Here is a 23,214-nt window from a genome sequence, read left to right as displayed (position 1 = left end):
TCCATTGAATGCCAATGAGCAGTGTGTCCTGATAATGAGAGTCAGCTTGTGTTCCCCTGAAGAACAGCAGAGGCAGAGGATGGGTGAGCCAGACAGAAGCTTGTCAGGAGCACTATCGTAATACAACTGCTCTTGACGAGAGCCAGGAGAGAAGCAGCAGAGCAAAGTGCTAATCAAAGCTGTGGTTTATTGACATTGGGGACGTGATATGGGGTGGCCTCGCCAGTGAATTTTCAGCTGCTTGCAATTCTACCACACCCACTCTTTTACAAAGCTTGCTGTCAGTGTTCTCGCTGCATACTAGCCTTCAAATTATTCAAAAACAAAAAGCGCACGGAACAGTAGTCTGTAGTGGAGGAACCCAAAGAGGTGTCTGACACAGCTCTGTGGAGTGAGGAGTGCCAGAGCCTTGGGTTCGGAGACATGGCTCGCTTGTTTGTTTGTGGTTTTAACCAAACTTGCTTATTTAGCTGTTCAGCTTGCCAGCGACTCTTGCTTTTCTGCTCATAACAGAGCACACACACTTGTGCCAGGACACACACAGCTTTGTGATGAGAAGGTGAATTCTTCATTGTGAAAAGGACAAGCAGATATGTCAAACCACATTTTTTGCCCTTTTCATATCTTCTTTGCACTAGGGTGTGATACAGATGCTCTCAAATAGATTTGTTCTCTCTTTTGGTACAAAGGACCTTCTTGCTGATTTGTATCAATTTCTTACATGTGCCATGTCTTCTAGTCTCTGTGTAATAGGAGCAGAGGGAAACATGGTCACACAACACTCCAGCAATCCTTGGCTCATAGACAGTCGCTAGCAGACATTTGCCAGCTGTATGGTCAAGGATAAGACTCTGAGGCTGAAGGGAACAGAAAGTTATAATTGCATGTGAGCTCTCAGGTCTCTGCTGATACAGCAGAGAGTCTAGGGTATTATTTAGAAATATTCTCCATTAGGCAGAGTCTTCTACTTTGGCCAATTTGAAGTAGCAATGACTGAGCTGTCTGCTGTAATTCCCAAAAAATACCCAATTGCAAAACCAAAGTGACGCAAGAGACTTCTGTCCTCTTTTCCCTCAATTCATTTGCTGGACTCTTCCAGGCCGTATAGGTTCGTGGAATGCTGGCAACGATGATTCACCTAATGCAACGGATGACGCAGCAGATGAGATCATGGATCGCATTGTAAAGTCTGCCACCCAAGTGCCAAGCCAGCGAGCGGTGCCTAGAGAGAGGAAGCGGTCACGAGCAAATAGGAAGTCATGTGAGTATATGGCTATTAAATTTCTCAAAATAAGCAAATGTGCAAATATTTATATATATTGGTGTAGGAACCAGGCCTTTAGTATGCAGACATGCATTGGTAGTTCATAGTTGCTTGAGTCTATACTTAATGATTGGCGTATATTCCTCTTACTATTGTTTAAATGATGTATGCAGTGGATGACTCCGTCTTCTACAGAAGTTGAAATGTCCTTAGCAGTAAGAGAAGAAGAATGTTTTATAGTGCTTTAGAGCTTCTCTGATGACAGTACTTACTCATAACTAGAGAAGTCAGATCAAGACCTCAGATGGAGGCTGTGAAGGTACTGTGAACTGGCATGACGATTAATAGTTGTATCTGTAGCTGAATTTATTCATAAAGCAAAACGTAGTTTGAGATTTCACCTCTTAAAATCTTTCTCTTTTGTGCTGTGTACCATCCTTCCACAGTCCTGAAAACAAAATGTCTACTGCTGCGGCTGCAAGGTGGTTATAGAGGAGCTTAACTTCCACTGGGAAGAAAAGGTAGCACATTTATAAGGTGGCCTCTCGATGGTGTAGTGTGGCCGCAGGGCTGAGCTGTGACACCTGAGTTTGAGCAATTTGATTTTGCGCTTTATTAAGTACAACATTTAAGAGGTGATGACCTTTCTAGTTCTCTTTTTCCTTATGTGCAGAGACTACTGTGAGAAGGATAAGTACCCAAAGAACATAAGATTGTAGTGTTTAATGTTGTTCACCCGATGTGGCTTTTTGACTACCTTTCCATCCGTCTTTTTAGCATTTCTGGGAAGTTAGGACAAAGAGGAGACAACAACAGTGAGTGAAAAATCACACAGATTTTCATATTTTGTGGAATTGTTCTAACATCGTGGGTGATCAAAAACATTTGGTATAAGCAGTGATTGCTATAAACTAGCATGTGCTGAAAGCATATTCACTTTCCCCAACATGCTAAGAAAGGGACTTCTGCATGTGGCAAGAGCAAAAGCAAAGTGGAGACTCTGGTTAGATGAGCCAGACTCTAAGCAAAGAAAATGAGCTGACACTGGATTGTCTGTCTTACCTTCCGTCATACACTGTGCCGTACCTCTTTGTGGCATCACCTGCTGCTGCTACCCACTTCCCCACACGGTTCTGGTGTTCTGCACGTGCTGACAGCCCTAGTTGGCTTGTGCATATCAAATAAAGCTCCTGTATGTTTGCCTATTTCCATGGTTTATCCCGTGCTAAAATATTTCCTCTGTTAGCAACGCTATCTTCATGCACACACACCAAAAGGTCTTATTTCTGCTTTTTACCAGGTACCTTTTTCCCAAGGAAGCACTTGCTGCAGAAAAAAAACAAAACAAAACAGGATAATGATAATAAAAATATTATATATTTTTCCATGGAGCTGGCTTTTATATTCAGTAAAAACATTAATAGAAATTAAGCATTCAGTAAATGTTTAGGCTGGGACTGATTTCCATTGTAATTAACCACAATAGAATCCAGCTCTTTTGCTTGTTTGTTCTTCAAGATCTGGATGAGACTCTTCAGTGGATTAAAAGGCAGTTTCAAAACAAACATAAAATTCAGTAGTTTAGCGTCACTTTCAGCTGACGTGCTGAAAGAAAGTGTGAAAGGAGAATGTCTTAACTGAACTGTTTCACTCTGATAGATCGTCAATATACCTGGATGATGAATAAATGAAGTAGTTTAGCTCTAAAATACACTCAGCTGGACTGATAATATGGCACCTTCAGGAAATGAACAGAGACCAGCCACGATGCGAGTTAAATGAGCAGAAGATCTTCAGGTAGAAATATAACACCAGTCCTCCATATTAGAAAGTAGATTTTTAAGCATACTTCAATGTTTTAGATTAGCAGACGCTATGATATTTATTATCCGCAGAGCAAAGAGGCCCTATTATCTGATGGGTTTGATTCACCACCTTCAATTTTCAGGCTCCCATACACATCCTTTGGCTTTTGCCATGAGCCTGGTATTCAATCTATTCATGGACATCAAAGCGAAACTCAGTTGAAAGGAATGATTTTCACTGCGCATCATGTTGAGTATGTCTCATTGCTTTCAGTGCAGAACTGGAAATCTTGTCAGAACTTTCTTAGCATTCAGCAAAGATTTTCGTGAACCTGAGCTGAGATACGTGTTTTTAGCAAAATCAGAAACCCAAAAGATTTATATGCAATTGCACTGTAAATATTTCCTGTGGTTCAGGTAGAAGGTTCTCATGGGCAAAGGATTTTCTTGCCATAAAAAAAAAAGACAGAAAAATGTGAAGTTAAAAGCAAGTGATACTCAAGTCATTTATAACTAGGGGAAAACAGAAAGAGAAATATGGAAGAGGTTAAGTTAAATTCAAGAAATAGTTGTAATGGGAAAATGAGACATTTTGGCATGTTCCTTTGAACCATTTTACCTTTTGTAATTGCTGAGCAGCATGACCATATCTGGTATGCAGAAAGCTTAGTTAGATCTTAATGACGTAGAAGAGTTTGAACTCTCAGAGCAATCAACAGAACCGTAAATTGGGAGGAGGAATAAGGCAGTGAGTCATCCAACAAAAGACAGATGGAAACGTCTGTATCTGTTGGGTGAAGATATGAAGGGTCACTGATAAATCCAGATAGACTGAAGTCGACTGAGACCTAGTAGGAAGGAATTTGGTGGGACCTGAAATGGACTGCAGAAACCTAAGGTACATGGTAAGTGCACAACAACTGAGTTCCTGTGATGGTCTTGCAGAGAGAGGACTTAATTCTGTGCTAGACCTTTACAGAGTGGAGGTTTTTAAAGATAAATTTTGACATTTAGAAGTACAGTAACCAACTGGAAGTCATTGCCTCATGACGGGTGTTCAGTGACCTGCCTACCAGACATACTGGAGTGGTGATATATATGAGAAAACAACATTACAGTTGTATTCGTTCATTAGAAGCCTCATCAGAAGGCCACAGGATTGAATGAGCCACAGAAACTGAAATGCTCTGTCACCCCTCGAGGTGGTCATTCAAAGACAGCTTCAAGGCAAGTTGCCATGGGAAGCTTCTGCAGTTTCTTTTTTCTCTCTGATGTCCTTATTCTGTGTGTAAACAACAGACCTCAGCCTCTAGAGATGCCAGTTCAGCATAGTTTAAAAGCATAAAATACAAATTAGGTTGAAAATATACTGTTCTTGAAGACTGAGGGCAGCTTTCTGTGAAAAAGGTTTTTATAACATTATGGGGAGCTGTTCAACTTAGCAAAGAAATAAAAAATGATATAATTAGGATTGTCTGGTTCTCCCATAAGGTTAGGATGACCTTCGCAAACGATGCCATAACAAACAATGAGTGCAAAGCAAAACTGGGATAAGGAAGTTTTAAGAATCACTTTATTTGATAGTGCAAATTCCAATGAATACAATTGCTGAAGTTAATTTTAGCAGCTTACAGAACAGTATTACAGGCATTGCACCAGTGGATTTGGGGAAATACAAATGAAACTCTCTGTATGAGATACCACTGAGATTTCAAAAAACAGTCAAGAAAGGAAGTTATTTAATACAGAGAGCTGAATTAAAAAAAAATTAATATAGGGTAGATAAGCAGAGTTTGCTGTGAAGATTACAGGAAGTGAAGTAAGAGAAGAAATTATATAAAGAAGAATAGGGCTGCTTCGAAAATCCTGTTACTAAATGAGAGTTTCACACCATGATGAACCAGCCTGTGCCAATTGCTTCAAATTGGGGGAGAAGAAAAATAAGTCTTATAGCCACGGCAGCTTTGAGGCAGCAGAAGACACATAAAGACTAGCAGTATCATCCATAAGATAAAAATTTTACTTAAGTACATTTATTTACAGGAACCCCCCCAAAACTCCATAATAGACAAATAGGAAGATAATGCTGTTTTCCTTCTTGTCCTGGCTGTTTATTTAAAACATCCATCCCCTAACATAAAATCAGTTCTCTCGGGATTAGACTCTTTTGCAGGTGACGTCTCTGTGTTGGTCTCATTGAACTGAATGGATCTGTCTCAGGAGAATGATATGATTCCCATGAGTCAGCATCGTGAAAAATCATACTCCAGTTTAATAATCATGAATAAGCGATGGAAGGTATTCGCACTAATTCTGGCATACACAGAGCAATACTTGAAAATGTTGAGCCAAACAGGGTTGATTTCCGACCTCTGTGAGTGGCTGTGGCAGGGCCCCGAAAAAGGACCAAGAGAAAGTCCTAAGGATTCGTTACCTTGTTCAAGTGCTGATTAAGCCACAGGATAGCAAAACCAGACCAGCTGACTAGCAATTACCTTAAGGCTAAAACATGTACCTGCAAGTATCTTCCTCCTTCTTTATGAATTGTTAGTATTAGCAACCTTCATGCTTGAAAATGGTGGTCAGAGAGTGGGGATCCCGACACGGTCTTGCCAACAAATAATTTCAGATAACTGCACCAGGGAAATAGCTCTTTAAAGAGAGCTTGACTATACAGCACTGTTTGCATCTGGATCTTCAGCTGACCCTGAATGGTAAACCATAATGTAGGGCCCAGGTGTGACTAATGTTTGATGGTGAGTAGCACAGTGGTGGTTGTATTGGATTCTGCTGGAGACACTGCATGAGGATGTTGCGGAGTAAGAGGCTTCTTTTCCCCCACAGTGATTTTTCTCAGAGTGTCTCTCTGTGTGTGCACTCTTATTTCTCTTAGATTTTATTAAAATTGAAAATCTGCTTTAGATTTAGAATCTGCTTTGGGTTTGGAGCAGATAATAATTGAATCAGAATTTAATCCAATATTCTAATGAGGCGACTTGATCAAAATTATTTGTGATGTTTAAAAAAGAGAGAGGAGAGACATGATAATGCCTTGTTCTTTTATTAGGCTTTGGAATCACATGTTAGCCTAATAATATACCCTGTGACTGACCCCTGAGATATGGAAACATCTCATAAGGATTTATTGATTTATTTGCATAATGACTTGCGGGGAGTAAAAAATTCTTACAGTCATGATGCAGAAATGGATCTGAGGCACCACCCAAGTAATCTGTCAGACTCATAGGAGTGGACTGTGGAGGAGGTAGGAATTGAGTCGAGATTACCTGAATCCTAGAAAAATAAGCTCAGGGCTGGTGGATTAAACTTAACCACAGAACATCCTGGATCAGGTATTTCATACTAAATTCCACTTTCAGTAAAAGTGAAATAGGAGTTAGCACACTGTCATCAGGTGCCAAAACGTGGGAGAGAGCTCTGCCAAAGGACCAGACATGGAGGCAACCTTTAGACAAGTTTTAGTAACACATGCAGCACTGCTTTGGAATAAACATGTTTGTAAGCAAACAAAATACTAGATGGGATATTATTTGAATCCAAAGGTGTGTAATTTTTGTTTGGCATTCATTGGGTGCTTCAGTTAACTTTTTCTTCTTCTTTTCTTTGTTTTTTCATTATTTTTCATTTTCATGTCTCTCCACTTACTTTTTCTGGCTATGAAAAGATACAGAAGTGCCAAAATACCAGGAGGGAGACTGTTCTTCTGGTATTTATAGCCTGACTAAAAGCAGGAGTTAATGGAAATTATGCTTTTAAAAAAAAATAAAAACCTTACAAGAAGAAGGTCTATATAAAATGCTTTAAAGGCAAGCAACTTCACTTAGAATTTGCAAGTAATTTAGGATTTGCGTAACTGGATCCTATCAGGAGGGAGAGGAGGGGGCAGAGTAATCTAGTTAGCAATGCGCATTTAGCAACAATTCTTTGCATTTCGAAAAAGTAAATGTGTCACCGATGGTATTCAGTATCAAAGTCTGTTTGTCCTCACACAAAGTACTGAGCCTTCTGAAGGTCAATACCCAGTTAATAAAAATCTAATTATTGAATGAAAACAGAACGTAAGATAAAGCACTTAAAACTCTGGCAGCTGGAAGGTTATCTCCTTTAGATGCCAAGATAGCTAGTGTCTTTTGGATGCCCTTTAAGTAATACATTCTTTCATCCTTGGGATGGCAAGACCTTCGCAAAAATGACAGAACTAAACTCCATGATCTACAATAAATAAAAATACAAACAATAAATAAAAAATTATTAATAATAGTTAATGAATGAATACTTGACCACAGAACTGTAGAACTGTAGAACTGTAGAAATTGATGTACCTGATCAGGGTGAGGCCTGTGTAGTCCCCTATCTCACCTCTGCCAGAGGCCAGCATCAACCGCTGTAGGAGAACAAAGAGGAGAGGTAGGATTAGTTGAGTAACCTATAGTCTCATCATGGGTTTTAATAGTTGTAAATCAGTGTATTTATTTGAAGCATGAGGCTGAATAGCTGGTTCCATATTTTCAGTTTTGTCAGTTGTAATTGATTACATATATAGTTGTGATTGTTGATATTAATACCATTTCTAAGTAGGTACATATTTATTTATGAGTGTTTAGTTTCTGCTTTACAATGTGTATTACATTTATTTTTATAGCTTTCTTTTAAAATAACTGATCTTGACAGACAGGGGTAGACATTCTGCTCTTTAACTGTTCAAATGTATAATATCTATGTATTTTGTTGGCAGTCTCCGTGAGTTTCAAACCATATCTTTCGTATCTCAAGTTTTGTTCAAGAGTGTTTGCCTGGTCCTAGCACTGTGAAAGTGAAATTGCCATCATTCTGTACAGTTCTACATCATGTAGCCTTCAAAACAAAAGGTTTTTTGAAAGCCTGGTTTAAAAATCTAGTTTAAAGAATTGCTTGTAAGAGAGTGTTAAATTCATTTTCCAGTCACTGTTTTAGAGGAATCTATGAGTCATTTCTATAATGAATTTTATTCTGATACAAATTATTTGTTTTGGGGCTCCTATCCTCAAACTTTCTGCTTGAAACAGCTTTATCTTTTTTATATAAGGAAAGTCAGATATAAAATTAATGCAGCCTGCACCATTAAGTACATTCCTGAATTTTGCATTGGATTCCAGACCGGTATTTAGCGATACTGTGGAATCTAGTATTTGCTCAAAATTGAGCAACGTTGTTTTAATACAACAACTGAAAAAAAGATGAGAAGTCATTGCATTGATCTGGGAAGTCAGAATTAAATATGCGACGTTTACAAAAAATATGTATCTTTTATCCCTGTTTATTTCAGTTCACAGGGAGAAGACAGAGATGTTGAACACTACACAGGCATGCACACGCTCGTGTGTGTTATATTACACAAGCACAGAGGACATGATGTAGGCACCAGGAGAAAACCGCTGCTATAACGGGTTGTCTCCAGTGATTTTAGAGTGGCTGTCACCTCATGTGATTAAATGCCTGCCCAAATGTGCTGCTCTGTGGAGGAAGAGGTGGCCACTGCTCAGATTTTGGTCTTAGCAAAGAGTACATCCTGGTAGCAGGTGAAGGCTCTGTCCCAGCAGGATCCTACAGCGTAGGGAGACCACTGGCACGTTCTCGTGCTGTGTCTCCAGCAATGGGAGAACCAAAAAGAGGGAGTGCTCTGCAGCTTCCCGTGGGCTTCTAGACAAGGATTTACTAAGTGCTGGAATTTCTCTGGCCATCTCTTCTTGGCCAGATGGCACTTTCTTTGTTGCAGGAAAGAACAAGCTGAAGGTAATGTGGGAGAAACTGGCAGGAGATGAGCAGCTGATAAAGAGCAAGTGATGTCAGTATACGTAGGAAATAAAGCCGTTCATGTTCCCAGGTCACAGAATATTGGTATTGACATTTTCTGAAGAAATATTTTTGTTACACTATACACTTTTGGTACTTTTTCAACTGCAGTTCTGTAGAAAAAAATTAATTTTACTTCATTTGTTTGCATTTTACAAGAGATACAAATAGTTGTTTTCACTTCTGCCAGTTTGCTATTCACCGTGTCAGTGAATTCATCTGCGTTACCCTCTGTTTTCATTTTAGCTGGCATATTTTAAAGGTATATTTCAAGGCTTTTGAATTCTTGTCACAGGATTCATTCCCAAAAGTGGAATTTAAGTAAGTTTTAAGTATTAAAAAAATGTGTATGGTTGAGTTGCACACTGTTAGCCCTAAGTTGATAGGATATGTATTTTTTTTGGTTTCTTTCCGTATTAAAGCGGCTTTCAAGTTTATCTCCGGTCAGCCATATACTCCTCATTTACATCATCCTTCCTTCCTGAAAGATGATGATTATTTTCAGCATCCGAGTAAGAAGTCAGCAGCAGTGAGTTGCTGGCTGACCAGATCACAGAGTTGTTCTGGAAAGCGCTTCATTTGAGAACGAGAGAAGGCAGGGAAGTACAGGCTTGCTTTTCAAGTTGCCTTACAAAAGAAGTGCAGTAACAAAAGCGATCTCCTGTGTGGCTTTCCAGGAGAGCATCGCGATATCACAGCTGCCGAAGAGAGCCCTCTGCTGCCGTGAAGGAGTTTAGCACAAGGATCTGTTAAGGCAGGAATTTGACTACGCTTGGATGCGAGTGTCAAATGTGTTTGGAAGGAAGTCTCTCTTAGAAGATGAACGAAAATGTTTCACACAAAGCTACTTTGAATTTATCTTGCCCCAGCACTATGTCAAAAAAATAATATATATATGTATATGTATGGCTTTCTCTAGGCAGGATAAAACCATCTGATGAACATAATTGCAAGATTGTATTGATCATAGTTTTTTTTAATCTGATGGGCTTGTAGAGAGTGATACCTTTTACTGTTTTATTTCCCAGCGCGGATTCCTAATGGGGATAATTAATAACAGAACCCAGGTGGTCAAAATGGTCACACTTCTCTACCGAGTCACTCTCCGACAGACGGCTCTGCGTTCATAAGCCTGAGCCACCCCCATAGCAAAAGTCTACTATCTAATAATAGATCACTTTAAAATAGACTTTAAGTCATTTTAAAATTTCAGATGGAATGTAAAGGCTGCATGCCCAAAACACTTGTGTTAGATGGCTTACTTTCTGTATCCCATCTGCCCTTTTTGTCCTGTGCATTGTTCATGTATAGTCTGGTCTTGAAAATAGTTTATAGTGCTTACATGCAGACTCAGTTGTTGATGAGCTGTATGCTCTTCATGCTTTACCTATTAATACTGACTGGTGAAGTTAAGTGGGAGAAATGATGAAAGGGATGGCAGAAGGATTGCTTTTAGTAGTAACTTTTTACAGTGGAATTCACAGAAGTTCTAAAAATTGGGTTTTTTTGGTCATAGAAGGTTTTCAAGGAAGGAGTTAATTCTTTTCTGCTTTACAGTTGGGACTATGTAAATGATGATCTGTGAAATACATAAAGTTGGAAACTTTAACAGTTTCAACTACATGTTAAATATTACTTTAAAACCAGTATGTTCTTTATGCAGCCCAGATTCTCTAAAGCAATGTTACCTTTTGTTCCCTATAATGTAAGCCACCTGGAGATGAAACACAAGTTAAGCTTTCCTTACAAAATGCCACTTTGTCCTTTTCCACTGCTAGACTCCTCTCTATGTCACAACTGCCATAAGTTACAGGAGTCGGTTGTGAACTACAGAATTTCTTGTTAGGAGAGACTTGTGCCATCTATGAAGTGCTGACAGGACTCAAAGAAAAGCTGCAGTGCAATAATAATACATAATAATAATACATAATAATATGTTCTTTCCTGAAGCTTTCTATGCAGCTGACCCAGACAAAGACCACATTTCAGTTGGCTGTACTTCTTCAGAGAGGTGCATGACAAAATCCAAAAATTTACCTACAAATCCCTGCAAGAAAATCTCTGCACATAATGTTTTAGAATTTTTTATTAAGCATTTAGGCCTAGTCGTATTAAGGAATGATACATGCATAATTAAACGTAAGTATAACTTACATAGATAGTGACATAAAAATACACAAATGCAGAAAAGGTTTAAAATAAGAGAATATGAGGAAGACTCTCTGGATTGAACTTTTGAGTTGCAAATTGCCATTGATGGACTCATTGGAGTAAAGTCCAAGAGAATATGTTAAATGTAAATATATGAGAAAATAGACTGAGTTTGCAAGCTGGGTGTGGATAGGTAACAAAAAATAAAACTAATACATGAAATGAAATGAGATGATGGAGCTGGCCTGTATTGCCTCTTATAACCTGCCCTTCCTGCTGTCCTCGCTGTGTAATTTACAACCACCTGGAATTTTCTTTGTTCCAAATCAGCAGCTAGCAGCTGCATTACTGTTGCAGCTGGGACCAAAAGAAAGTTCTGTGACTGCCACATCTTTGTAATAGGAATTAACACTAATTCTGTGACTTCTTGAGCAGGAGAATGATCATATCTATTCTGCATTTCCAGTGACTCATCCATACAAGTGTAGACGCATGTGCCAAAAGCCATTGCAAATGCAAGAATAAATGGCACCAGCCAGACTGATCCTTACTGTTTGTTGCATCTTAAAAAAAACCAAAACAAAACAAAAAAAAGGTAGGGGGAGGGGAAATTAGGAATGCTATTTGCTCTTTAAAAAAACAACCAAACCCTAGATAATTATGTTCTCTGACAACGCTACACTTAGGGAATTACTCTTTTTTAAAACATTCCCAGTGTACTGTGAGGGCTATGTATCTGTGTAGATTTTGACCCAACAGGCAGAGTCAAATTCATTGAGTTCATCATAAGCACACGGCATTCTACCAGGGTATCAAATAAAATTCTAGATTTCCTGATTAACAAAGCATATCATACCCTCTGACCCCAGAAAAACAACATTTAGTTTCTTGGTTATGGGATCTCAGCAGGCCTTGCTTGAGACAAGAGTAAAAGTTATTTTCTCTCTATGTTATGTTTCTTTAGCAAATGTTTTTAAAATTGCTTAAAGAACCTAAAAGGTCATTTGAAAGTCTTATTTTTATTGTCACTGCCTCCAAAATACATTCCATAACTCAGTTTAATGTGATCTGCAGCAGGCCAAGAGTTTTACAAGCCAAGATATTATGTCTAGTCCAGTTAGAGACACGACAGAGTTCAGTGAAGAGGGGAGAGTGAAGATCTAGCTTGAGAAATGTAATTTTGCAATGCCTATAAAACATGGAAGGAAAATATCTCTCTGCATTCAATTTTGATGACTGAACATGTTCATGACCTTTCCTAAGGTAGAGGAACCCTACCAAGCGCTTTATGAGGGAACAGACAAATGCCTGAGGACATCTGTTTAACAGCATGTCAAGGCAAGGTTCACCCACCTCCCAGAGTAGTCCCTGCTCCTGTAGATAACTCAACTTTCTCCTGGCTTCATCACCCACAAGCCTCCATAGTCCACACGCCAGTGCAGAGAATAGTGGGGCTGGAACTTGTTCTTGTGTTACTACCGATACTGCATCCGTCCACTGTATCTTCAGGTGAAGAAATGTACTGTGAGTAATTTGCAGATATTAGATACAATTTTTATATAAAGAGACCCTTTATCAGGCCACTTTCATCTCCCTAAGTACAAAATACTTCAAACTACAAGTGGATTAATCTGTGTCAGATTGGCCTGTTGCATTGTAGGGGCAAGAATTCACTCATTTGAGTCTGGACCGTGATTCTGTCAGCTGTTATCCTTCCGGTTGCCTGTTGATGATGGACAGCTTTCGTCTTGCCAGTAGTCGCAGTACTTTGCAGTATTTGGCCCCACATGCTTAGTTTATACAGGTCAGCAGCCATCAGTGTTTCTGGGAACCCTTCTGCCACTGAAAATATTCTTCACATCTTTGCTTTTTATTAACTATTTTCTTGACAGTCTCATTATGACTGCCAAAGCCCTACATTGTTTGGAGCTCTTTTCTCCTAACTGCTGGCCTTAAAAGCTTAGGTCACTGGAATATCTGAAATCCAAGTTATCTTCCTCTGTACTATAGAAGAGCTGAGATAAGTTAGAACAATCAACTGAGGGATGCAAAGAGACTTTTTTGTTTAATTACAGCTGCGTATGTCCCAGCAATTCATTGAATATTGTCATTCCTACTTGTTTTGCAGTGGCACAAAAAGTACAAACCCAGAGTTGGCCTCTGTTGTGTGAGTTATACAGCAAACCCAGAACAGGGCGCTTGTCCTTGTCACATGCTGCATACAGTATTTCTTTTTTTCAGTCATCCAAGGGTTAATACACGAGGTCCTCAGACTAAGACTTTAGTATGTTTGGTAGGTAGGCATCTGGAGATTCAGAGAGAAATCTCGCTTGTGTAAAGAAGACTCCTTAGTTTTCTTCCTTGTTTTTCCATGAAGATGGTTTCTTTCCATGAAGATGGTAATTTAACTCCTGGTTATGACTTCTGAATATAAACTGCTGTAATTTTCTTCAAAGAGACCTATGTTATTGTAAATCCATTTGGCTTTTCCTAGTAAACTAGTAATCCTGTCACTCAGGCTGATGGAGGAATTTAAACAACTGTAATCTGCTTGGTGGCAGTTAGAGGCACGCATTTTCCTTTCAGTTGTTAGACAGAGTCTCAGCCCAGTTATTTGTGCAGTAGTAATTGTACTGACCTAAAGAAGGTTATTCCAGATTTACATTGTCATAAATAAGACCAGAATTTTGCTTATTCGTACATGACCAGCATTAGCAGAGCACCTCCGTTCCTATTAAATGTTTACAAACAGGAATAACAATTGCTTGTTCCCTCACTCTTCCTGTCTTATCATCTGACAAGAAAAATAGCTTTGTTTTACAGGGTTGTTGTGCTCAGCTTGCGAATGTGAGTGAGTGATTGTGGTCTGGGAGAGTTGAGGATATGTGTGAGAGCAGTCGTGAATATGTTTGGTTTGACACTTCTGCAGAAGTGTCTAAAATGTGGAAATTTGTTCTGCATTTGGTTTTCCAGTTCACTTTTGCCTTCAGTGGGAAGAAGTAATGTCATCTAGACAGTCATCCTGTGAAAGTTCGGTCTCTTGTGTGCATATTTTTTGACATGACTCTACTATCTGGTGGCCAAGCTAGCTATGGTCTGCATTTGGCTACATGTTATAGAGGGTACAGAAAAAAACATGTTCAGGAGAGAGGCAGTGCAGGCAGCTGAGCCAGGTGAACTGCACAAGGAAATCTTTTCTTTTAATAAGACAGAAATGTTTCTACTGCAGCTTTCTTGGATTTGTTCTTTCACTCCTGATATAGTTCATTTTGATACAGAGATAAGCATTGGGTGATTCACTGAGACCTTAAGACCCTTAGGTATTTCATGGCTCAGGTCTAGAAATCAACATTTGTCACCATGGACATTTGGATATCAAATTTGAGAAGTATAACAGGGTGCCAGTGATGAGGACTGACTCAAAAGTCCATGTTGGGTATTCTGCATCATGGAGACCAGAGCATTTTTTGAAGTATATTGCTCTTTGTAGTACTTTTTTAGTCTTTCTTGATTTTAGCTTTATCAGTTGCATTTAACCTTGTACTGCTTTAAGCTAAGCATTGTTAAACTTGGAAGATGTTGCTGATCAGTATTGTAGGAAAAAGTGGATATCATAAAAGGCTGCCGTGCAGACTCCTAGTGGTGCTTAATAAGTATGCAAATACTGTAGGAGAAAGGAGTGAGCCTTGAAGAAAAAGTTTCAAGTAAGGGTTTGATAATGGAGGAACAATTACCCATGTGGCACTCCCAGCTCATTTGATTAGCCTCAGTAACTGATGAAAGCGGTTTGACTATCGAACATAGATCACATTCGTTCTACCTGCATGGTATCAAATGTTCAACTACACCGTATTTTCCCTTTCTCTTATCCTCTTGTTTTCTATACCAATCCGTTCCCTCCTCTCACTCCTGCTAGACCCTTGAGTGTGACCACCCAGTTTCAGTTACATGGACTGAATATCTCAATAAGTTAGAGGTCTTAATTGTGCTAGACGATAGCGATGCGAGAAGTCCTTAACCGCTGTTTGCAGTTGGTTTCTCTAAGAGTTTCCTCTAGACTTCATTATTTTGGGGCTCCAAATATATTTTGTTCAACATAAAGTCATTGTTTATGCTTTGCATGCAGCTTAAACTTCTGAATGTGCGTTTTGTAGTTGAGGAACATCAAAGTGTGGAGCGAACACCCCATTTGTGTCTTGAGCTAAAGCCCATCCACCTGAAAATCATGGCACCAGTAAAATGAGGAGGACACTAATGCTCAATGTGTGCAGTCACATAGTCACTTGTTTTTGAATAAAAAGGGCAATCACAAATTTTAAAAGTTTTGTGTCAGGGCTAGTGTTCAGAACACTTCATAGAAAATTAAGAAACAAGATTTTGGCTTAGATTTATCATTTAAATTGAACTAAAATGCTGCAGACTACTAATAGCAAAGATGATGCAAATGGGGCTAGGATGGGGAACATTACAGAAGAAAGGGGAGCATGTATGAAGACAGTATTTTTAATGATTTGAATCAACTATAAAATAGTCATGTTTTTAATCTTTTAACTGTTGGGGTTCGTTTTTTTACACCTTTAAAGGGTCACATAGAATTTAATAGTGATAAATTCAATTGAGCCCTATAAAGATCCAAAAGCTCTTTTAAAAAATCTTTATGAAACTATAAAATAATAGGGCAGATGATATTTTCTATGGGCTGAAAATCAACTGATACAATTTCAGAGGAAAAAAAAAATCTTAAAATGCTGTGGTATTTTTCCTTAAAAGTTTTTGTTCATGTCAAATGACAAATGTCTTTTTGACTGACTGTTTGGAGTTGCTGGGTACTTGATGCTCCCATGGATTTGGGGCATTACTCAGTATTTCTGAACTTGAGGCCCTGAGTACATAGCAACTTTTGATTTGACTCTGCTTGCATGTCAACAGGGTTTTTTCAGCTGAAAGTCTTGTGTAATTATCACTTCTAATTGTTTGCATTTTCTTTTGTTGTTTTTTTTTTTGCCTGCTTTTGGAATTTCTGACTATCCAGTGAGAAGGACACTAAAGAGCGGACTGACACCAGAAGAAGCCAAAGCACTGGGCCTCATCAGCACCTCTGAGATGCAGGTTTGACGTCCCAGAGGTGGCAACAAGAAGAGCCGTTCATCTGAAGCACACAGGCTGACAACCCTTCGGTGTGGCATTGACCTGCCAGCCTCCTCTGCTGCTCCCAACATCCCGTCCTCTGTTAGTTCGATTTTAATAAGCCACAAAAAGCAAAACCCCACTGCCAGGGCAGAAGAAGGGTGTGCCGCAGCTCAGCCCAGCATCCCGGACAGTAACTGAGGAAGTGTTTAAGTGGTTGTAGGTGAAAGCATATGGCTGCTGCTTCTCATGGTGTTTTGATGTGGGTAGGAGGGGGCTCTCTCCGAGTTATCTGTCATTATGTGAGCTGTGTTTACGTTGGCTTTCCTTGTGCCCTGTTTTAGTCATTGTAAATGTATGGCATTTTGTCAATGCAAGGAACAGTCCTTAAAGAGGCAAAAAAACTCCTGTTACAGCAACCCCAATTTTCCTGAAGCAGATTCATTAAGCAAAGACGCACAGTCTGTGCAACCCTGTGGTTTGTTGGGTTTTTTTAATTATTTTGCCACCAAAGAATGTAAAAATGTATGTGTACCTTTGTATATGTACAGAATGAATGTGTGGTCATGTGTGCGTGTATCTATACACATACAGTAATGGTGTGAAATCATGCTCTTGCTGAAGCTAGCTAGACCATGATTTTCACTCTGGGGCCTTACTGTTCCACCTGGACAGGAGGAAAATAATGTCTGTTTGTAGGAACTCAGTGTTATTCAGTGGGATTCACCCTGTGGGGCAGGAGATGGCCTGCAATACAAGTGGAAAGTTTAGGATCCTGAATTCATATGTATTAATACACACTCATACTGTACATAGCAGCATGCACACAGAGGAGAGGACGCAGAATACCTCCCTCTTGTTGAGCTATGGCTGTACTGTGCATTTGTACAGTTTCAAAGAGATCTATGCCAACAATTTTACATACTCGACAAATGCATTCAGATGCTAAGATCAAGAAGTTTTGTTCACTTGCCTGTGCCCTTCATGCTGCTTTTCTCTGCTGCAAGATAATGTGGTGGTGATTTTATTTCAAATTAATGGATCTGAATATGAAATGGCCCTGCTAAAAGCCTGCTGTGTTTCTGCTGTTCTTTACTCTTTTTTTGTGGTTATCCTTGATGCAAGTATGCAAGTGGAGAGGGTACCACAGTGAATGCTCCAATATGTTTGCCCTTATCTTGCCGTTTTATAACTGACTTTTATAACTGCCCTGAGCATGTGTGTTTGAAGAACCTTTAGTCAACTCATCTGCCTTTAAGTGGAGGACATATACAGCAGCGAAGATGAATTGGACACAGTTGCCCTAGGGAGTGCTGAAACATTTTGAAGAGAACTGCAAACAACAATAACATAAAAGGGAACTTTTTAAGCCAAAGTCTGTGTATGGCCAATTGATCCTTAAGGGTGCACAAGATTATCTCTTTCCATTGCCTTAGCCTCTAAGATGAAGGGTGTGTCTGTGCAGCAGTAGCAGCTGAGGCTTCCTTCAAGGTAGTTAACTGGGGAACTGCAGCAGTTTATTCATGGTAACAGGGTTCGATTTTGGCTGCAAAACACACTTGAAAAGTAGGGTTAATTAATAGTCTATGCTGGGCTCCTAATGCCCTAGCTATGTTGCTTCTGGCACCCAAGCTAGGTCAGGTACTTCAAGTTATTCTACTCTGCTGTCATTAAGGACAGGATAATCACTGAAGATTGTTCAGGATAGTTGAACCAAACACAATACACCTTTGAAACCTTGGTCATCCATCACATCGCATTGAGCACAGCGTCCAAGTGATGAGAGAACCAGGTAGCTGGTTCTCACTGCAATGAGATCTGCAGTTGAACATCCTATCTATGCTGTCCACCCTCTTGATCGTAACATTTCATTCTTTATCTGCCGATGCCTTGGATCTTCACGTGTCAAAGTCCATGGGATAAAAAGTCACTAATAAGCAAACGTTCTTAAGGACAGCATTGAGTTTGATGTGGTTTCCCCCTCAGCTTGTTAAAAAGTCAATTTTACAAGTAGGCAGAAGGCAGTAGTTGTGTAATTAATAAAATGTGTTGTGTATTTGAAAGCTATGGAAAGAAGGAAGCTGGTTAGGAAACAGAAAGAAGTGGCATATAATTAATTTCACTGTAAAATAAGCAAGACCTACGAGCATCTGGATTTTAAAGTTGGTCTTTATGTGCTGCTCACTATTATGGACTTTTTAAATCTCTCTTAAGGATGCTTAGAACAAAGAAATGAAGGTAATGGGGGTTTGTGGAGGTCTTTGAAGTCTGAAACAAGAAGAGGACACCCTGAATGTAATGGTTATGTTGAACTGCTAAGTGATAAAAGAATGCTACAAAATGCATTTATGCTGACAGAGGTCCTATATTTGATTGGAGGGAGAAAATCAAACAAGTTTTTAAAACTGAATATTTTAATTAAAATATGCTGAATGTGCAAAGTAGATGGCTGTTGGTGACCACTGCTAACAGGAAACAAATTTGTGTTTCATTTAGACGTCGTACAGCATCTGTGTCTGAAACGTAACATAACTGATGAATTACTAATAGTTGGGCATATGTATTTTCCAAAAATTGTGCAAAACTTCATATGCTCCTCACCGAGGAGAAAATCAAATACAGGGAATGGGGTTAGAATAAGTTCAGAAAAAAAAGCCATTTTCTTTCAGATTCTCTGGATGCAAGTGACTTACATGTGAAGCATATTCTTCCTTGTCTATTTTTCCATTATGTTTGGTTTTCTGTTCCTACTCTCTATCTGTAAAACCAATACCAATTTTTCTGAAGGATAACTTGGTCTTGTTTATGCAATAGTGTACAGTCAGATTAATTCCGCTGTCCTCAATGTTTATTTGCAACAAGATCATCAAACACAGTAACAATGCAATAACTACATTTTGCTTCCTGATGAAAATGGCCGGCGGCCCAATGTGCTAATCTGTAAGGTGGCAGTATTTCCTCCGGAGTCTGCTCGCGTGTCCTGACTGTGGGAATAACATTTGTTCCCCTTCATCTAACTAGTGGCTTCCAGATGAAATGGAAGAATTGGTTATACTTGCGTGCCTCTGTCTGTCTGTCTAATCAGGTTGTAACCTGCAGGTTTTGGGTTGCTGCCTGCCCCTCTCCATCATCAAAAGAGCCCACCATAAGGATGTAACAATTGTTTTAAAATGTGTGTGAGGTATGGATTGTTTTTGTGATAAATATGAAGGTCTTGGAAACACGACGTAGTAACGTATGTTCCCATTTCTCTCTTAGAGATCCACGAAGGCTGTTTTTAAACACTTGCAGCCATAATAACTACCTCTCTTCTCTTTCTCATAGTACCAGTCAGCTGCAAATGCAGTGCCCAGAGTTTTGTATCTCCACTGAGCTCTCAGAGTTGCTGCTGGCGTTCATTTCAGCACCCATCTGCTGCCAATAACTTGTCTGTCTGTCTACCACCATAATGCCTTCCTGAGTTGGATGCTGAGGTAAACTTTAGCCTATGAAATGGCCGCCAAAGGGAAGCTATCCTAATTTCCTTTCATCTCCCTTGGTGTATAAAAGCAGACTGCATACAAATACTTTGTATTCCCTCGCTCCCAACTGAGGGATTACTTTCAGTAGCAGTTATGTGGCTGCGGTGAAGAAACACCCTCAGGGAATGCTGTGTGCCACAATCGAGAGTGAAAGAACCCTCACAAAAATTAAATTCATCACTCTTCACCCTTCAGTAAGGCCAGGCATCAGGCTCATGGATTCCAGATGTTTTATAGCCTCTTGGCTGCTACGTGTGACCCTTCTGTTTGATAGATCCCTATCCATAATCCAAAATCAACAAAAAAATGGTGTTTTAATGAGGGTCTTTCTTGCTCCGATAAATACTGGAAACGGTATCAAAAGCAGTTTTCAAAACACATTTCTTTTTCTCTTTTGACCCCCTTTTATTGTAAATCTCTGTACTGGTTGACTCTGTCAGCAAAATAAGGCATCAGATTTGTACATAGACAAGACTTTGGCTTTAGCTTAACAGAAAGTCACATGTGAACCTAGATAAGAGTTCATGCCCCGACTGAACAGAAATTTGGAGTCAGAGTCTTGTTGTGACTGAACAGCAAAGGCCTCCTGCAAGGTGCTCCATTCCCCCTCAAGGTACTGGATAATGTGGCAGGACAGCGCTTTACATCCCCGGTGTGCTATGCTCTGAACATACCCTGGTGAACGCTAAAAGCCATTGAAAAGTCACAAGTGAGGACTGCAACATCTACTGCAAACCTACGGGGCACGATGCCACTGTAGGTGCAGTAAATGGTTCCTTTTGTCAGGCATCCGCTCTACACTGGCATCCCCGGTAGCGTAACAACAGCGAGCGTCTATCCAAAATGCTTTAGAAACGGTTTGACCGATGGTAGTAGTCTGGATTCAGGTGTGTGTATGCTGTGTGGTTACTGGTTTTACAATGCTTTGGTTTCACTGAGATGAAATGGGGACACAGGCTACCAGTTCCACATCCTTTATCCTCCCGCTACAGCTCGTAGGCAGGCGTACAGGCTACCTGCCGTTGTCTAAAGGATGTGCGGGGACGCGGTGCCAGACAGAAGCAGGCGCCTATTCCTCTCTCTTTTTCACTCCTGTACGCGCACTACACGTGTACCGCTCCTCTCGTTGTCTTCGAGGCGGGTTGTGCGTGCGTGCGTAGGCAGAGCCTGACCTTGTGCCGCGTTCGGGTGACGGCTCTGCATTTCCAGCATCGGGATGCCAGAACTTGCCTAACCTGTAAGGACTACGGCTGTTGGTGGTTCTCTGCGGGGAAGAGTGCCAGGTGCTTACAGGCTCTGCAAGAAAATAAACTGAAGCATTTTTGAAAGAGAAGATGTTTGGTTATGGGTAACTGTTGAAAATTATTTGCAAACACTTGAACAACACGGAAGGCCTACCTTCCTTTTTTTCGACTGGGGCAGCAACTGGCTCAACTGGCATTTCAGATGCGATCCCAAGAGGGTTTTGGCAAGCAGTTTAATAGTTACATAGCAAGTAATTCAATGAGTTTCAGAGATGTTGTATAGTTTTATGTTTACTCAAAAAAACGCTAAAGTTATTTCTAATTAGTCCATTTCACATTGAGTGGCAGATAGAGATCTATTTTGTTTAATCGCTAATACAGAGGCTTCTGTGAAAGAAAAGGTTTATTTGTAGCATTGGGTGCATTTCTCCTTTTTAAAGACTGTCTTTGCGCGTATAGTGTCCTTTTTTTGTGAGCTGGGAGTTGTAAAAAAATGTAAAGTAGAAAAGGATGTGTTTCTTAGACGAAGGAGAAATACTGTAAAATTGTGTAAATGTCACTACTCATGTTTTTTCATGTTCTGTGTAGCATAGTGTAAAATAGGCTTTCCAGCAGTGTTATTCTGTGAATTGTAATTTAAAAACCAAGCCATGCATGGTCAGAGATATTATCTACAGGTCCTTTTGGTTGAGTTTTTGTTTTTGTGTGTTGTTTTCTCATTTTAGGTAAATTTGTTTTATGTTAAATTTAATTGTCCATGAAACTGCATTTTTTGTTTCTCAGTTTTATTTCATAAAGAACTTGAATTACTCTTTAAGATTTTATTACACACGAAGCTCACCTACCGTTTTTATTGATCGTTAAGAAGCTTTGTCACGTTTAGCGTAAACCAGGGGGATTTTCTTTTTAACACACCCCTCATCTGCCTCTTCTCCCCCCACTCTCCCCACTTTACTGTCTGGAAAGATGCAATCACACTTTTTTTCTTTTTCTGTGCCATGCAGGGTCAATATGGAAAACCGACCACAGACCTGTGTCCAAAATTTCTTGATATAAGTAGTTAAAAAGCTCACCTCTACAGCATTATGTAAACACATCTTGCAATAAAGCTTTATAAAGCACTGACTGGGCTAGTTCTGGTTTTGTTGATGAAGCCAATCATGGGAGCTGTGGTGGGAAACGGGTGGGAAGGGGGGTCATGGGTTGGCTTTCCCATATCCTCTAAGTACCTGCAAAGCCATCGTGTGGACAACCAAACGGCTGCCATTAAACCATCTGGGTGGTCTGATCATAAAAAGCTGATCTTTTACCCCTTGGTTCCCAGTGTGAGCCTAATTCCTAATCTTGAGTGAAGAAAATGAAAATGTGTCTCTGGTTCTCAAGGATTTCAGTAATCCGGCCCTACAAATCCTCACTAAACATAGAGGGTTACTGCTTGCTGCCGTTGGCTCGGAGTCGGTTCCTGTCTTAGAAATGCTCTGTGCGCAGAGCACATTGCGTAAAGGTATGAGATTTATAGAAGCAATTATAAATAAAATGAAAAGACAACTTGTGTGCAGGGGAGCATTTCAGATTGCCTCTGCATCAAGACGTGAAACACTTGCCGTGTCTGCCAGGGCTTCGTAACTGTAAAGGTGGCCAGTAAACGAGACAGGCCTTTAACTTGGCTGACATACATTTCATGCATCACCGTGGTAAGTAATTTTCTGGTGGCCACCTATGAGTCCGCCTGGACAGGCAGTGGTCTTGCAGTTTTCTCTATTTGCTGGTGTCCGATTCTTTCTTTTCTTGCAATTTCCCAGCACTTGAGAGAGACCAGGTTGACAAATGGGACATCCCCGGCCCTACGGAGGGTGAGCCGTAGCACAGGGACTCTTGCATCTGCTCTGCCGGCGGGTTCGGTGACTACGATGAGGAGGGGGGTCAGAGTGACATGTGGAAACTCAGAGTGCTCAGATTTCCCGTGCTAGTCCTGCAACAAGCTACTTGCAAGTAATTGCTCTTTAGAGTTGCAGGCATAATAAGGTCAAAATACATCGTTCAAAAACAGCTACACGTGTTTATAGCAGCATCCTGGAAGATGAAGTAGGTTAACTGCGAGTCAGAGAGAGAATTTTCACCTATGGTTTCTGAGATTGTAGGAGCTGATATAAAATGCTACATATGTAAGCCTCCATAGGGAAAAGCACCACCTTTCTCCTTTTTAATTAGTTTTTAAAGTTATTTCAAATAAAAAAGGTGCCTTTTGG

At 40.0% G+C, this 23,214-nt stretch overlaps 1 protein-coding gene across 3 annotated transcripts in view; it reads left to right on the top strand.

Moving 5' to 3' along the window:
- FHOD3 (formin homology 2 domain containing 3) overlaps nucleotides 1-18,769 on the top strand; it is a 407,490-nt gene extending 388,721 nt beyond the window's left edge. For 2 of the 3 annotated variants that reach the window (XM_075142372.1, XM_075142371.1), the window contains 2 exons: nucleotides 1,100-1,261; nucleotides 16,106-18,769. In XM_075142372.1, the coding sequence (XP_074998473.1) occupies nucleotides 1,100-1,261; nucleotides 16,106-16,188 (245 nt within the window). In that variant the 3' untranslated portion in view covers nucleotides 16,189-18,769. Of the gene's footprint in view, nucleotides 1-1,099; nucleotides 1,262-8,395; nucleotides 8,484-16,105 lie in introns of all 3 variants that reach the window. The other variant, XM_075142373.1, reaches the window with a different exon arrangement.
- The last annotated feature ends 4,445 nt before the right edge of the window (nucleotides 18,770-23,214 follow it).

This window comes from Calonectris borealis, chromosome 2 (genome assembly GCF_964195595.1).
Source record: "Calonectris borealis chromosome 2, bCalBor7.hap1.2, whole genome shotgun sequence".
Classification (NCBI taxonomy): Eukaryota; Metazoa; Chordata; class Aves; order Procellariiformes; family Procellariidae; genus Calonectris; species Calonectris borealis.
This window is presented reverse-complemented; position numbering and strand designations above follow the sequence as displayed.